The following is an 18,659-nucleotide window of genomic DNA, read 5'->3' on the forward strand; positions in this document are numbered from 1 at the left end:
TCTTATATATCCATATACGTAAATAAAATACACGTTCAATGATGCAAATATAATACGCGTTAACTATATTAAATGTATGCATATCAACTGTGCTTAGGAAAAAGGGAGTAATCCTCACAATCAATTTTACCAGATGAAACAAAAATCTTTCTGCAAGCTAATTGTTCATCCATAAGAGCAACGTGTAATAATCCCTTAAACCTGGAAATTTTGTCACCATATTAGTGATTGCTTGTTGCCTAGAAATGAATTACTTCTGAAATCTTTCCAAATTTGATATTTGTAGTGGGTGGTTTACAGTGCATTTACGCTTGGTTCCTTTAACCAGAACATGTAGTGACTGATAACTTTCATGCTAAAGTCAAGTTTTCAAATATTGCGACAGGTGGCATTTTTCTTGAACACAGTTGATATGCACATACATTTATGTATATATGTAAACATATATATATATATATATATATATATATGTATATACATATGTGTACATCTATACATATAATATATATATATATATATATATATATATATATACACATATAATTAAATATAATATTTCTTACATTATTTGTACTTCTTCAATAAAACTATATCTTAAATATATAAATTATATAATACGACCAGATATACTCTCTTCCTTTCAATGTTCCCTGTATGTTAAAGGTACCGTGTTACATTTATATATGTATATATATTTTAGTCTCCAGTGGTACGGATCATAATATACGTAAATCGTTAAACAGCTGCCAAAAGACTTCATCTCCGCTTGAATTAGAATCAGAATTTCGAGTTATCTACACAATCGTAGTTTTCATCTGACAAAATACTAGACAATAGAAATGGACGAGTAATGATTCTTTGGTTAGTTCAATTTGGCATAGCTTGATTTACATTATTCTGCGAGCCGATTTGGAAACAAACGGAGGCATCCGCAATATACAGAGGCTCGTACAAGTCGAGATACTTGGGATTTCTCAAATCGCTCTGAGGAAGAGTGACGTTGTGGTTATGGAGTGTATGATCTGGTTCGTGAACGATACTATACATTAAATCATTGGCATTAGATATAAGAGATGAGGTAGATAAGTTAACATTTGTGGTAAGCGTGTCCCCCTCGATTGGGGATGCTGTCTGCGTGTCTTCGTGTAACATGGGGCTGTTAGGATCAAACTCCATTACTTGCGGTAGGGCAGCGCGCTTCTCCGATATATTCTTGGACATCGGGACTGCGTATCCTGGGAAAATACACTCATTATACTCGGTTATCTATCCAGTCATCACTACAGTTGGCAAATATAAGGCAACTTACCCAATCTCGGCAAGTAGTCTACAGTACGAGGGCCCGTACTAGTTGTAGATGGCTCAAAAGCACGGTTATTTTCTGAATGGCGGCGACTGGATTCATTTTCTCGATTACTTAAATTCCTACATAATATTTCCTCAGTCTCAAATTCATCACTAACTTCTACATTTTTGGATGATTTCTCGTCTGCATTCTTTACAAGTTCCTTTATTATTTCTTCGTGAAGTGATTTGATCTGATCACCATTGTTTGAGTTGGTTTTGTGGTTAGTCTCATCGGACCAATACATCGGGAGTGAATCTATCAGACTGACGAGGTCACATTTGTCCATGTCTGAACCATTGGGAAACATATTTTGGTGCGAGGTATCATATTCTTGGAACGGAAGAATGGTTGAAAAGTCTCCATTTTGTATGTCGCACAAGTTGATCTTGTCAAGTGGCAATGCAGACTCACTGCATGTGTCGCAGTGAATGCGTAATTCGAGAGACGAGTCTGTACTCAACTTACTACAACTAACAATATCTTTATTTCTACCCTTAACATCTTTACTTTTTTTTATTATCACAGAAGATTTTAAATTTTCAGATGTAGTTATCACAGACAGTGTCGAATCGTCCGATGCGGTCATCCGCACGAGATTCTTATCGTATAAACTAGGATCGTTCTCCGTGACATTTTTCGGGTCAAAAGCGGATTTCTCGCAATTTACAAAATAATGACGCTTTTTATTATGCTTGAGCAAGTTGGATATATTAGTGAAGGCCATATCGCAGTAGCTGCATGAGTATGGTCGCAAGCCCTGGTGCACATTGGTGTGTTGGCGGAGCTTGGCGAAGGTGACAAACCTCTTCCCGCACACGTCACAGGGATAGCATCTCTCCGTGTGCGTGAGGGAGTGTTTTCTCAGGCAGTACTCATTTCTGTACCATCGCTCGCACACCGGGCACTGTTTCTTTTCAGCCAAGTGGTGCCTCTTCAGGTGTCGGAGGAGGTCAGCCTTGGTGTGGAAGGTCCAGGGACATACATGGCACTGCAGCTGGTGCTCGCGGTGGGCACTCCGGAAGTGTTGCAGCATGTTTATCTTTTGCGCAAAACGGCGTCCGCAAATGTGGCACATGTACTGCATGCCCCGCTTGTGGGAGGCGAGGTGGCGAAGATAGCCGTTCTTGGATTGCAATCTGTGGATCATTGAAGTTTACAGTCAGTAAGGGTCTGGACACATCACCATGGCGCCACGCCGCGCCATGGTGATGTGTCCAGACCCTAACGGTAGGAAAGGGCGAGGAGGATGGAGCTAGTACAGTGGTTAAGGACTCACACAATGCCACACTGCTTGCAGGGATATCTTGTGATCTGGTCGGTATGACGGGCGCGAATGTGCAGCTTGAGGCCGGGCTCCGTGTGGTACGGCTTGTAGCACAGGGGGCACATGAAGTTGGTGGCCTCTCCGCTGTGCTGTCGCACAATGTGGCCCATCAGACCGCTCTGCAGGGAAAAGCGACTGGGGCAGACACTGCACCTACACAACAAATCAACTTATAGTACAGATTCCATTTGAAACAAAGGCTAAAATATTACTCATATTGAGAAAGGAGGATCTTACTTGAATCTGCCCATATGGCGATAACGATGATTTCGGAAGCTGTGGTAGATTTTAAAGTCGCGGTCACATACAGCGCATGTGTACAGGACCTCGCAGTCGGTATGTACACTACCAAAGTGTTTTTCTAATTCCGCCTTAGTCAAAAATTTCAACTTGCATTTTCCACACACTATTCCATAACTAGAACTACAATTGGATTTCTCTTTAGAAACCAAACTGGATAAGAGCTGGTTAGCCATTTTGTCTTGGAGTAAATATTCTTCAGTTTTTATTTCATCTTTAAACGGTATTTCTAAATATTCATTTTCCTCCATATTTTCATTTTTTTTCATTTCAATTCCTTCCAGGGTTTGTCTGGTTTCTTTAGTCATGGTCATTACGGTTTCATTGGTTTCTGCAACGCACTCAGGTTGTACACGACTGTCTGGCTTGGAGTACCATGGAAGTATGGCATAAACTCGATTAAGGAGTTGTTCAGTGGGAATATTGTCAGAATGCACATTTTTCTTGTGCACCACCAATTTACTATGTTTTGTAAAGCTTAATGGACAAAAACAGCACCTTGAACCAAAAAAATAAATTAGAAATACTATCAGGAATTTAGAAGTGTTTGTATGACACTTTTACCGTAGTGTTATATCGTCGGGTTTCCGGCACAAGTTGCTGACTACAAATTTTCAAAAAATGAAATTTTTTGACAACTGGCATCAAATAATCTGTTTAAAAAAATATATATGTTTTATAAATTCAAAAAAGAATAGTTATTTTATTTGAATTATTGATTTGGGATGAGCATCACGCTTTATAATTGCAATATTTCACAACTAGTAAAACGTTAGTTTCCAACTGGTGCCAGAAATTAGGATTTTAAGGGTTTTGAACAATCGATAACATCGCTTTTTATAGCTGTCATAGTTGACTTGCAGAAAAGGGGTTAATTAAAATATGCATATTGTCGGTTATAGTTAGGTAGGAAGATTTTGCCTTATGGCAATATGCTCGCCCTTATGCATATATATGTAAACTGTATGTGTAAGTGTTTAAATAAATAGTGCAATATGTCGCACACAAAAAATATGAAAATTACTCAAGAATGCAGAAGTGCTTAAAAATGTATTCTCCATTTACTGGCAAATGTCTCGGCCCACAAAAATGTACTCTCTGTTTAATGGCGAAGTCTCGGCCCACAAAAATGTATTCTCCGTTTACTGGCAAATGTCTCGGCCCACAAAAATGTATTCTCCATTTACTGGCAAATGTCTCGGCCCACAAAAATGTATTCTCCGTTTACTGGCAAATTTCTTGGCCCACAAAAATTATTTGATCTAAAAGCAATTTGTCACAAGATCTACGCTCTAAAAAATTAGGGCACAATATGTTCAATCCCACTTAAAAATGTCTTCACATAGATAATGGTTAATACTTTTTTTTTATTAATTGATAAAACAATGCTAACCAATGATAACAAGAATTAAATCAGAGTCATTTACTAACTAAGATAAGAAGAATGATGTGAATGTGGGTCGCGACACATTGCACTACAACCCTCGATGTGTAAATATATGCACTCTCGTGTCTCAGTTGAGTATTTGCCGGGCTATAAGGATTTTAATCCATCAGCCGTATATATGAAATATGAAGGGTGATAGTGAAATTACTTACTTGACCTTTCCCTTGGCTGAATGAAGATAGCAGTGGCCTCTGAATTGTTCATAATTTTCAAAATCCTTTCGGCACCAGGAACACGAGTATAATATAACACATTCAGAATGGAATTGTTTGTAATGTTCCCGAAACAGAATGACAGAAATAAATTTGAGATCACATATGCCGCACAGAATGCTGTGTCGAATCCAATTGTTTATCGGAGGAAGAGACTGCCTAAAACATTATTTTAAAAAATTAGATAGATATAAAATCAATTATCAATATTCAAACAAATAGAATAAAAAATTAGAGTGACACTATTACCGCGCAAGATATTTTTTTAAATCCATAGGAGTTTCTTGAAAAAAAATATATGGAAAGATCATTAGCAAATATGTTCAAATAAGAACTTGAGTTTACATTTTTTTGAGAGTTGCATTCACTTTGAAGTGTTGGTGGTGCGGTGATCATAGACAAACTTTCTCAAAATTAACAAATGTGCATTCAAAAATTCATAAAGCGAGTCATTATATAAAAAAATTATTTAAAAAAATAATGCAACAAATTTCACAAAATACGATGACTGACAGTTGTACTTATTATTGAGTACACACTTGTCAGTTTTGAGAAAGTTTGTCTATGATCACAGCACCACCAACACTACAAAGTGAACGCAGCGTTCTAATGTCCACTCAAGTACTAGATTTACTATCACGGAAACATTTCTTTATCTTGCTATTTAATCTACTAAGCTGGAAACCGAGCAGACACTGTTTTATTGCATGGTGGTTTTTAGCAGTATTGTTGAAGTGCGGTCATAAAGTGATGGTAACATTAAAGTAAAACAAAATCTTGTCAACATTTTAGGTTTTACTTTGAGAGTGGGAACAGACATACAAAAATGTACATGAAATAACAGCATAAATAATTAACAACAAACCTCCTGAGACGCTTGGAAGCGTAGCAACAATGATCATATAATTGTTTGTAATAGTTAAAACTGCGTTCACAATGAGGACATGTGTAAACACAATACCAGCCGGAATGTTTATTGTTAAAGTGTGCATCAAAGTTTCTTTTGTACATAAACTTAACTTCACATAATCTACACAGAATTATTTTTTCTCTGTTTCCTTTCAAAATAAAAGATTTATGTTTCATCATCTGAATGAACTTTTGCCTTTTCCAAATTGATTTGGATTTTAAATCGCTACCGTGCATCACATTAACACTTTTAGGTTTGTCATTACAATGATTATGATTTTCATCGGCGAGCATTGAATCTTCAGATTTTTCAAGAAAAAATTCTTGGTCATTATGTGATTGCGTAGATTTATTATAGTTTTCTTCACACTGAACCGATGTTTCTGTTTTACTATCTCGGTGTTTCTTATCAAAATACATGAATACTTTGATGTGAGTGTTTAACTGGCGCTGATGTGAAAACATTATCTGACAATATTGGCACCTAAAAATATACAAGATTTATAAATTAGTGAAAAATTAAATTGAAAATAGGTATAAAAAAAAAGTATTTTTAAACACCTACTTGTATCTTCCCTTGACAAAATGGCGCCAACCGTGACTTATAAAAGCCCGGTAGTGTTGAAATTGCTCGAGGCAGACAGAGCATGTGTAAACTACATCACATTTGGGAAGCTCTTCACAATAATGCGAAAGGAATACGTTTTTCCCGGGAAATGTTTGGTTACATTTGATGCAAAGGATTCCATAGATAGAAAGCCAATTGAAACTTTTAGTATTCTCCTTCGGAACACCATCCATGTAATTACTCCTTTTTTCATCACAACTCAACTTGTATATCTCCTCACTGTTATTGGGATGATTATTTTTGTATAATTCGGTAAGCATTTTGCCGTCTCTGTCTAAAGAGAAAGTCTCACTTTTTGTGTTACTATTGTAGGAGAAATTAGTGTCTAATGACGTGTCCGCATAACTTTCACAGGAAATGTCCGTTTTACTGGGGGAACATGAAGCCTTGGTAAAAGTAGAGATGCTACTGACACTAGAAGCATCGGAATAACAAGGCGAGAGATTGTGTCGAATTAGACGATCTTGTTTGAGGTAGATCTTGTTACAAAACTTGCAAGCAAAAGTAACAGTTTCTTTATTATCTCCAGAATGTATTTCTTTCATGTGTCGAATTAAACTCCGATACTTGGCGTAACGTTTTGGACACTTACGGCACCTAAAATGAAAAGTTGATTTATTTTAACATCATTCACATGAAATTATTCGCGATATTAATTATATTAAGGACACTGAGAATAAGAGGCAATTGGACTTACCTATAGCTGTCTCTATTAAAATGGCGGAGGCAATGGTTACTGAAGCACTTATAGGTGTTATATTCTTGGCCACACAAGGAACATGTATACACTATGTCAGTTTGGGAATGTTTTTCCTGATAATGAGACAGAAATGAAGCTTTATCTAAAAATTTCATTTTGCATTTACAGCAAAAGATCCCGTAACGAGAGAGCCAGGTTTGGAGATGTTTGTGTCCTCTGTCTACCTTGGGCTTCCTAGATTCACCGTTACATTCTGCGTCCACAGGTGGTATTTTAGGTGATCGGTGAGAAGCGTAATTTTTTGTAGCTTTATCTTCAAAATGGAAGTAAGTCTCGGGGTGCACAGCTTTTATGTGAGTATATAAACGATACAGTTTGGGGAAGCGGTGAGAACAGTAATGGCACCTGGAAAAAATAAGATAGTTATATTTTACGCAGATTGCAGAGGAAAATGGTAAAAATAAAGTTAAGTGAAGCTTACTGGAATCTTCCTTGGGTGAAGTGTCTATAGCAGTGTCCACGAAAGCGTTCGTAGTTCTCATACTCCCGTTTACACAGGGGACAAGTATAAATAGTGCGGGAATCATGTTTCTTGTGATAGTGATCGTCAAATGCATTTTTTAATGAGAATTTCTCGTTACATTTCCCGCAGAGTATCCCGATGTGATTTCGCCAGTTGTTAATTTCGCTATCCATGTCAGTAACTGTATCCATGTTGGATATTAAATCAGAAATGTCGCTCTCCGACATTACAGACTGAGAACATTGGGAATTTTCATCTTTTAGTTGGAAGACATGACTGTCTCCTTGTTTACATATTTCTGTTTCCCTTTCCGAGCTAAATATATCTCTACTATTTTTAATAATATAAGAATTATCTATATTTGTACAAATATCAATATCAACATTTGAATTACTTTTTTGTACTATATTATTTGAATTATTTATTTTGGATTCCTCTTGATTTTTTGTAAAGGCAGTAATTTTGTAATCAGTGTCATTTTCATAGTGAGAGTATGTCTCACATTCTTGGCGGTGCACTGATTTCACATGTTTTGATAACAATTTTTGTGTGGTGAAACTTAAGGGGCATTCATCGCAGCTACAAAATAAAAGTTTTCAAAACATGTTAGTGTTTAACAGAAAAGAGAAAATAATTTCGACAAATTTATAACTTACATAAAAATATAAGTTATGGTATGTATATGCACATTGGTCAAGTCCAATATTCATCGGTAGTGAAATTATATCAATATAATTACAGCAAATCTCGTATTCGATCTATTGCATAAAGTTACAAAAAAACATATCCGAGTTAATAATAATAATATTTGGCTGATTTATATAGCGCCATTTTTGTAAAAAAAATCACCTCATCGGCGCTTCACAATTGTATACCTAAACTTACATTCTAACTAAACTAAAGTGATATATTATATTTCCAGATTTAAAATTGAGGGTATGATAGTCTAAAGAAGTGGGATTTTAGTTGGGATCTGAACTGACTGGGACTGTCGATGATTCCTAAGTTTGAAAGCAATTGGTTCCAGGCAGAGGGGCCGGCGGCGGCAAAAGCACGATCTCCAAATCTAGTGTTTGGGGAGCGCCGGATTTCGACAAGTTTTCCTCTTCCGATAATATATATATTTGTTAATGTTGATTTCTTAAGTTACCTAATGTGGAATAAAAAAATTGTTTTATCATAAGTGATATGCAAGCGTAAAGGTTTTTTTTAAGAGATATATTTGATCTGGTATTAATTAATGTAAGATTTGATTTTAAAATTTAGAAATCAAAATATGATGCTAATCAACATAATAGTATAATATAGGCGACAAACAGTAAACAATTAAAATAAAATATATGTATATACAGTGCAATCTCTATCTATCATTCCTCGAATAATTGTTTTACCGAATGTGTCATTTATTTCTTCTAACTTCAAATTGATTTCATACGAAACACACAAAAATAGATCGCATCAATAGTTTCTCTATCCACCATTTTACCGCATTCATCTTTGAATTACATTGTCTAATTTACATATTTTATCTAAATATTCAACGGCATTTGTAATAATGCTCGGAGCATCCCGGGGAGAGAACAACAATTAGTCACTGCTGTCAGCGCCGATAAAGAGGATGCACCACCTGTGCCTTCATTTTCAGAAGCATGCACTATCTTTGGAAGATTAATAACTTTTTTGCAGATTCAATAACTAAAGCCAAAACTATACTGTTGATTTACTGAAATAAAACAGCCAAAAAAAATAAGCGATCATTGTTTTCCCGCATTCATGGCTTATTTCAATAGGTCCCTTTAAAAACGATAGATAGAGATTTCAAGAGTCTCAGAGGCATATATGCCCTGAGCAATAGGGTTGTTGATGGTTGGAATAAGCTCCCACAAAAGCTGTTCTCAATGGGTTCAAAAATGGACTAGATTTGTTTCGGAAAAGTTAAAGTGTGCCAACAGCCAACTTTCATTAAAATAGATTTAAGCATATCAGCTTTAAGCTGCTCGCGTAAAATTAATATAATAATATATGTGTATTTTACAAACCTGAACTTATCATGTTGCCTGATGCAGTGTACAATGAATGTTTCGAATTCTTCAAAATCTTCATAGCACGTAATACACGTGTAAACAATGGTTGATTTCGGATGTTTGTTTTGAAAATGATTGTGAAAGAATTTCTTGGATACGTAGCACTGTTTGCATTTACTACAATGTATAACTATTTTGTCTTCAGTTATTAGCGGCACACTCGGTACCGGGATATCGTTAGTACTGACGATGGGTGGATTGGTTATCAGATTACTGATTTTGGTGTTTTTGGATTTTCCATCTTTAGAGTGAAACAGTGACTCGTGAGCGAGTAAATGTTTTTCTTGGGTAAAGCGAATCTCTGGACAGTGACTGCAACTAAATAATTAGACAATAAATGTAATTACAGTAAAACCCATTTTTTACGTTCCTCGTTTTTACGTTTTCCCGCTTTTTACACTGAAATGTTCAGGACCCATTTTTCTTCATACATTCTCATACAAATATTACCCCCAATTAACGTTTTTTTACATTTTTTATCGCCCCGGTTTTACACCTAATAATTTTCGGAATTCATTTGATGTGTCAAAATAGCCAAAATTACGTCGTAATAATGATGCCGCGACCCGCGCGCCACCGCGTGTGTCACGCGAATGAAGAATAAAAACAGGTAAACAACTAATAAACGATAAATTATTGTTTTAACCTAAATTCAAAGCAGGTGCAGAATAATTGACCTTTTTATTTGAGTGTCTTCCTTTAGGGTTAGTCTTAGTTTTCATTTGAACAAAAACGTCATATTGACTTGTGCAAATCATGATACGCAGTTGACAAACGTTTAGAAACAATAAAGTTGTAATACCATCAAATTGCGATTTTTAAAACATAATAGAAATATTTAAAGTTATAAAAAAGATGTTTTAAAAAGTTGTCATTAAAGTGGAAATAATTTTACCGCGATCTATGACAGTTGTTTTTCTTGATGCCATAGAAAAAAAAAGTGATACCTACACCGCAAGACAAAAAAAATTACGAGTTTACCTGCTACCGCGCCCCTTGACTTTACTGAACCCTTTTTCTAAGAAATCCTTTATCGATACCTCTTTCTTTTGTTTAATAAATTAAGGACACTATGTGTCACCTTTCTACAATATTTACATTTTAAAATGTCTCAACAGTCTTGTTTTACCCGCGTTTGAGTGAACATAACACAACAATCATGGAAAGTGCAAAGCAAATGTCGATTGCGATAAAATCCAAAATAATCACATTGTCGCAAGAAAACATATCTGATTGTAAAATATCTCGTCGAGTTGGGTATTCAGAAGGTGCAGTGAGGTTTTTATTTAAAAAAATCCAAGAAACTGGATCCATAGAACGGAAAAAAGGAAGCGGACGGGGGCGCGTGACATCTGCCCGAGATGATCGCTTAATAAAAAAAATTGTTATGCGCGATCGATTTTTAACGGCACCTGAAATACACGCAGAGGTGCAGTCTACCAGCACATCAACATTTTCAGTAAAAACAGTGTCCAGGCGGCTGTTGGAGCATGGTTTCCAAGCACGGAGTCCCGCAAAGAAACCATTACTCACGGACAAAATGAAGAAGGCTAGACTGGATTGGGCGAAAGAGTACCAGAATTGGACCTTGGAGGATTGGCAAAATGTTGTTTTCTCTGATGAATCAAAATTCAACCTTTTTGGTCCAGACGGCAGAAAGATAGTTCGACGAAAACGTGGGGAAAGATATCATCCGTCGTGCGTCACTCGAACCGTTAAACATTCACCCTACGTGATGATTTGGGGGTGCATGACAGCATACGGTTTAGGACCTCTAAATTTTGTACAGGGTACGATGAATGCCATTCAGTACAAAAAAGTGTTAAAAAAACATATTATTCCAACAATCGAGGACATTACGCAGTATACCGCGGACCCAATTTTTCAGGACGATTCTGCGCCGTGCCATAGAGCCCGCACTGTGAGTACAAATATATATATTTTTAAATGCATTTTGTGACCACATGATAAATAATTTATTGTTTTTTTATAGATCAATGAATTCAAGGAGAAAATTGGCTTAAAATCGTTGACGTGGCCCGGGAATAGCCCTGATTTGAACCCGATAGAAAATTTATGGGCGATTATGAAAAAAAAAGTCGGGAAAAAAAAATCAAAAAACATTGAGGAATTAAAAAAAAACTTAATTCAAGTTTGGGAAGAAGAAATAACATCAGAAATTTTAGATTCGCTTTACGCTTCTCTAAATAATAGAATTTTACATGTTATAAAAAATAAAGGTGAATTCACTAAGTACTAAATATTTTTAAATGTTATAAATATGTTTAAATGTAAAATACTTTAATTTAAAATAAAGCGATAAGAACCTACTTCTTAAATATGAATTAAAAAATAACATGTCTTTTATTATTCCATCACAAACACTCGACCATAAATGAACCGTTATGGGTCTCTTAAGGTTCGGGTAATCTGATACCTGATATATAATGGCAATTTCTAAGTACAATTCATGAGTAAGATTTTTTATTTTAACCTTGAAATAACGAGTAGTCATCACATATGTCAAACAATATAAAAAAAACTAATTAAATATCAAGAATAATTCATTATATGTCAATTTTAGTTTTTTTTGAGAACTCGTAAATTTATTTGTCTTGCGGTGTATAAATAAAATTTCCTAACATTTAGGGGAAAAATTATTTTAGGTTATTTTATGCAAATTCAAAATTCTATTTTCGTTTTTTTTTTATTAACACATAAAATAATTTGTAAAAAAAAAAAAAATATTGACGATTTCCACTTTTGACCATTTTTACAACTTTTCTGAAAGTATCTGTACACTATAGTGTAGCAAATCAATAAAAAAAAATTGTAATGCCTATTCTTTCCATACATTTTTCATTTCCTCACTTTAGCGTTTTCCTCAGTTTTACACTTTTTTCTTGCTCCCTTGAAAAACGTAAAAAGGGGGTTTTACTATATAACACTATAAAGTATTCAGATTTCAGCATACATTTTTTTTTAAAACTACACTACTGTACTACTGACCCTACGGTCTCGATTTTCACACACGTTTTCATAAAAATTAAATAATGGTCATATTTCAGTTGAAAGGTGACTATATATATCACCAGATTCTTCAGTAATTTTTCAGCATTTCGTGTAAACACAGTAAATGGGAAAAAAAATCCTGGATTAACAATGCATCTAATGACGCAAGAATTAGGCATGTAAACTAAAATTTAAATTTTTCAGAGCCCATTAAACTTTAAAATTGCTATCCTTCAAAATTTCAACAGACATTAAGTTTACAATTATTATTATTATTATGGATAACTTATATAGCGCCATTTTCGTAATAAAATACCTCAAGGGCGCTTTACATGGTGATTCTATTGTTAAGTTAATTTAATTGAAGCTTTTAAATTTGTAGTTTAATTAAAATAATTTATTTTATTGTCACGTGCTACGGATTTATTCAAATGATTTAGAGAACAAGTGGGTTTTAAGTTTTTTCCGAAACATCACTTCACTTTCACAGCCTCGCACCTCTGCTGGGAGAGCATTCCATGCCATAGGGCCTGCGACCGCAAATGCGCGTTCACCAAATTTAGTGCGCTGTTTGCGTAGAGGTATAATAACTTTTCCTCTCGCCGTAGACGTAGCTGATCTAAGCGTGAGACGCCTGTCAGCTAGTTCATCTGGAATGCATAGTTCCCTTAGATATTCCGGAGCCGAGTTGTGCAGTGACTTATACATAAGCCAACAGAGTTTGTATTCGACCCTCTGTGGAAAACGTAGCCAGTGTAGTTCCCGAAGTAGTGGAGTGATATGACTGAACTTAGAGATTCCGAAAATAAGTCTCGCTGCGGCATTCAATACAGATTGTAGGCGAGTCATTTTGTTCATTGGTAGACCTGCATAGATACCATTACAATAATCGACTCTAGACACTACAAACGCATTTATTAATTGACGGGCGGCATCGACCGGCAAATTGCGTTAAATTAGGTTAAAATGTTTTTAAAAAATAGTTTTGCTTGCATTGATCAATTTTTGTATAACCCTAAGATCACTCTTTTAGTCGACAAAAAGCAATATTTCCGGACTCTGTGTCAGTCCAATTAAAAAATAATGAGATTTCCCACTATTAGCTCAGATACACAAGAAAATATTATTTTTAGACATTAATACTGAATACAAATTTTAGAAATCATAACTGACTAGATAAAACTATTTATTAAAATTCTGGCATCCCTAATAAATTTCAAATGAAATGTTATCTTGTGCATTTGAAAATCAGTTATCGAGCAAATCAATATTTGATACATAAAATTGTAAACAATTACCAACATTCAGGATATTTCTGATTATCTTAAACATGTAATTGAATCAGTGGATAACTTACGTGATTCTCCCTTTCACAAAATGGCGGTAGCAATGATTACGGAAGCGGTTATAATCTTTGCCTTCCTCGTTGCAGAGAGAACAAGTGTAAACAATATCAGTATTAGTATGTTTAGCAGCAAAGTGTTTGTCAAAGTCCAACTTGTTTGGGTATTTCTGCTCGCAGATATTGCAAAAGATACCGCAGCGGGACACCCAATTTATTGTTTTACTGGAGTCATTATTAGTTATGTCATAATTGGTATTCAGAAAGCGACTGTTGAACTCATCTCCGGTGGAATGTTCATTTTGGGATTGTAGTTTTAGGTTATCATTCTCAACGGTGAATTCAAAATGGTCGGCCAGTTTAATAGGTTCTGGGGTGTATTCTATTTCTTTGTCGGAATATAGAATACTCTGGTCGCTCATCAACTGTGTAATTTTACCAGATAGCAACGCAAATTTTCTAAAGAGACCCAATGTACCTGTGATGTCCGGATTTAGATGATCTGAAAATAAAATTACCAATGATAATATCAGTAATATAACTCTGAGGCAGGAGATTTGATAGAGATATACAAGGTCCTAATTGACTGCTCCTAGTAATATATAAATGAGCATCCATTTGTGTTATCAGCCACTTTAACAATAATCCTGTCATAGTGTCATGGGCCCCACTCTTCCATAAAAACACATTTTGGCACTTTTATTTACTACTATTTGAAAATGGCCCCAAAATCAAAACCATTGAGTCAAACATAAGAACACTTTTAAAAAATAATAATAAGCCTTGTAAATATCTAGATTTCCATATTCGCATCTGAGAATTTCATAAGAGAGAAGTAAACAGATTCCAGCGATAAATACTGATCAAACAAATAGGGGTATGTTGAATACGATCTAAATACATTAGATTTAGTTATATGTCAATTTATAACAGGGTTGAAATATTTATCTACCTATGTTAAAAATCCTGAAAAAATCGTTAAAAAGCCAGAGCATGTATTAAGACATGTTTAGAAAATGGTGGTAAAAGTGAGACATACTGATAAAGAGCTGTTGATCGATGTTTGGTACATCGGTCCCCGGGTTGAAGTCCATCATGAATTTGGAATTTAGCATCGCTTATGGACAAAGCTCAGCGAGGGTGTGCGGGGGGTAGTAAATAATACTGGAAAGAAAGACAATTTATTATTAAACTATTCAACATTTTTATTTTAAAAAACAACCGGAGACATATCAATAATGGAGACAAGGGTGTGCAATTCGTAAAGGCATACAAGCAGAGTCTACCCTATTTGATTATCTTACAAAATCTTTTTTCTTTTAGTTAAAAAAAAAATCTTTTGAAGTCGTCTACGAAATGAACATGCAAATTACAATAAAAAAATATTGATATGAATTTAATTACGGAATAACTCATATTTTCATATAAAAAATGACTTGGTGCACTTCTATTTATTTATTTGACCAATTATTATAAATTTTGTCCTTTGACGGGAATCTTCAGACTGGTGATTAAAATAGGATAGTCAGTTGAGTAGGCATGGTTTAATACACCTATATTGAGCATATTCCACTGTATGCAGGTATGTTTCGACCGTGTTCAGTGGCCTTATAATATTTATATTTTTATTTATAATATTTATATATTTATATTATAATATTTATATCATATTTGCAGTTCAAATCCTTTTGCTAGAATGTAGATAAAACCTACGTAATTGGTTTAAAACATATTTGAAATAGTGAAACCTACTCGTATACTTGTGGTTTAATGCCTTTTACCTAAAAAGGGTCAATATAAAATAGCATACACGTCAGAAAAAAGTTTTACAATCTATATGTATACAAGGCAATGTTCCTATGTGTGTCTTCGATTTTATAGCTATTAAAATCTAAAATTTTAAGTATAAAAAAGTATAATGTTTTTTTCATCGTTCCAGGGCTACATTCGCCGAAAATGCAATGCAAATTTGAAGAATGTAATTTTTTTGTGAATAAAAAGATTGTTTTTGAATGTTTACAAACAAGATTCGTTTTTTATGGATCCTAATCAGATTATTTCCTTGAATTCCCCAAAATTTCCACCCATTTATTGCTTTTTACCAGATTTTTGGTAATACTATAATAATATAAACTAACATTCAATACATTTTTGAAAATCGCATTCCTAAATAAAGTGCACCCCTATTGCTGAAAAGAGCAGAGTTTGACATTTGCAAAAAGAATTCTACAGGGTGTTCATTAATCCCTGTCACATCCAAAACCACGATGATTAGTATATTAGCATATTCAAGACAGCATAGACAAGAACTTCCTTTACAGTTGAAAATTAATTATTTTATGTTTTGGAATTCAAACATAAACTAGTACTTGGGTATCTTAATTAAATATTTGAATATTACATATTTTTGTATCTGGAATTCAAACAAGTACTTAGGTTCCTACTTATCAACGAAAAGTTGTACCATCTTTTTTCCATTTATCTGTACAGTTTTTACACATTTTCACGCGCAATCAGGCATTTGGGTTTCAAATGAAATATCAAGCTCACGTCAAAATCAGCTGGCGATTAAAGAACGACTAAATACGTGTTGGCAATGACTAGAGCGTTTGGGCATGAGTTAAGTGTACTAATTTTAGAAAGCTCAGGGTGCGTCTATGTGTATAAATAGGTCAATGGTTTTATTTTAGAAAACCAAACCTGTAAGTATACGTAATAATATTTTATCTTAAGAGGAAACGCAGTCTGACTTTTCTTCATACAAACATATTCCCGTATTTTCACCCTGGATTATGGCACTCTAAATATTTACCATCGGCGTGTCTCAATACTTTTGCTTTATTGATGAATAGTTTTTTATGGGAACTAGAACCATCCAAATCCCATAAAAACATCCAGTTTTATCTGCGGTCTTCGGATACACGTTATGCAAATATGAAGTATTTTTGAAAAACACAACGTACCGATCCAGAAGATTTTATTTTGATACTGTTTTGAAAAAAATAACAAAATCAGTTCAGTTTTAGGGTGCGGAAAATGGGACAATGAAACATCGATTTTGTGTATTTTAGTTAGGCAAAAAAGGTTCGACATGCAGTTTCTTTTGATAAATTTATTTTTAAAAAGTTGTCTTTTTCGCACAGCATCAGGGAGGCATCTGCAAGACAGTGACAGGAAAACAACGTTCAAATACCTATTTATCAAAATTTCCTGTCACCGCATATCCTCACAATTTGTGTAATCCTAAACACAAAAATAATAATGTATATGTACATAATATCTAATTTGAACCAAATACGATAATTGATATCAAACTTTCGATTGCGTTCATTTAATATTTAAGAGTATGTACTCTAATCTAGCAATAGCAAAGCATTTCCGGGTTCAGCTCGTATAATATAAAAGAAAACAAATAAATGTATGTTATTATTGTAGTTTGCCATTGTTTGCATAGTTTTACTTAAAAAAAATATTACGAAAGATGACATCTTTCCTAATTAATTATGGGTTTTACTTAGGACAAATATGGGGATTAATCATAGTGGCACACTCCTATAGTTTCCATATTTAATTCCTTCCCAAACATTTAATTAAATTTAAGTGGACTATGTATGGACTACGAATATAAGCGCAAATGTATGTATACATAGGTATATATTGTCATTCAGAGATAAGCCAATAAGGTAAAATTAGGCATCCTTTGGGGAAGACAAATACATAAAATAATAAATACGTCTACGGAATGACTAGTTCTAAATTTATGCAAAGCTTTTATGGGATAAACATAACAATGATTACTTACTTTTGCCGCATCGTGGTGCAGGCATAGAGCGAAGCTAACCTATAAACATGTTTGGTTGTGTATGCATTCGGATTGGGAGACATATCACATGAATTAGCAAAATAACGGAGGATAATTTAAGAGTGGTATAAATTTGTCGATGAAATGCATTAAACTTTGCATTTCACGGAATGAACCCATCGCAAAACAGACCGGACATCACATTTCACAGACTTTACTTCTCCATATTGGAAAAAAGCATAGAGTATTGAGCATGGACATAAAGTAAATAAATATCTCAATAAATTGCGACTACAAAAAGTAAATTCCTAAAATGCGCCGTAGAAAAGATTAGTTTTATTATCAATTTCTGCAACAATTTTTACCATAAAAATGGATATGAATTCACAAATATAGAAGAAAAACGACTAAAATCTTTTCAAAAAGCTCCTTTTACAGCTTTGCTGGATTTCCAAATATGAAATTGATACTAGAGAAGTTATAAATAACCTGTATACTTGTATCTAAGGTAAAAAAACGATTATAATGAAGTTGCAAAATAATACGATATTGGTTTATCTAAGTTTATCCATCGAGTGTAGGTATTATTAATTATTGATGTGTTTATCCTATGAAAATGATTTGCGTTAGGGGTTTAAAAAAACGGGAAAAGATTTGTAATATATGTAGTGGCCATATATGTACCAGTAGAGGTGCGAGGCTGTGAAAGTGAAGTGATGTTTCATAAAAAACTTAAAACCCACTTGTGCTCTAAATCATTTGAATAAATCCGTAGCATGTGACAGCAAAATAAATTATTTTAATTAAATTACAAATTTAAAAGAATCGCTATGTAAAGCGCCCTTGAGGTATTTTATTACAAAAATGGCGCTTTATAAGTTATCCATAATAATCATTTGTAAGTCCAGAAAAGATACACAGTTTATGTATCCGATACATATTAATAACACGTTTATTTTTAAATTTGAACAATTGAGATGTAATATTTTTCGAATTTGGTTACTGACCGTATAATATGTATTGCATAT

General features: G+C 34.2%; 1 protein-coding gene across 1 annotated transcript; it reads right to left on the reverse strand.

Moving 5' to 3' along the window:
* Nucleotides 1-694: 694 nt before the first annotated feature.
* Nucleotides 695-17,926, reverse strand: LOC148283503 (uncharacterized). Its single transcript, XM_088243718.1, has 13 exons — nt 17,632-17,926; nt 14,869-14,993; nt 13,845-14,331; nt 9,431-9,793; nt 7,350-7,970; nt 6,866-7,273; nt 6,106-6,765; nt 5,497-6,024; nt 4,572-4,790; nt 2,910-3,470; nt 2,625-2,825; nt 1,310-2,484; nt 695-1,235 (listed from the first exon to the last, which is right to left on the reverse strand). The coding sequence occupies exons 2-13, from the start codon at nt 14,942-14,944 to the stop codon at nt 868-870; spliced, it is 5,667 nt and encodes a 1,888-aa protein (XP_088099844.1). The 5' UTR covers nt 14,945-14,993; nt 17,632-17,926; the 3' UTR covers nt 695-867.
* Between the last annotated feature and the right edge of the window lie 733 nt (nt 17,927-18,659).

This window comes from Micrasema longulum, unplaced genomic scaffold (assembly GCF_059751315.1).
Source record: "Micrasema longulum isolate JH-2025_06_02 unplaced genomic scaffold, ASM5975131v1 h1tg000226l, whole genome shotgun sequence".
Classification (NCBI taxonomy): domain Eukaryota; kingdom Metazoa; phylum Arthropoda; class Insecta; order Trichoptera; family Brachycentridae; genus Micrasema; species Micrasema longulum.

Coding starts and splice junctions, on each gene's coding strand:
- LOC148283503 (XM_088243718.1), bottom strand. CDS start 14,944: ATGCTAAATTCCAAATTCATGATGGACTTCAACCCGGGGACCGATGTA. Junction 7,971..9,430: donor AGGCAACATGATAAGTTCAG/GTTTGTAAAATA, acceptor TTTATTTTGTAG/CTGCGATGAATGCCCCTTAA. Junction 6,766..6,865: donor TTTAATAGAGACAGCTATAG/GTAAGTCCAATT, acceptor TTTTCATTTTAG/GTGCCGTAAGTGTCCAAAAC.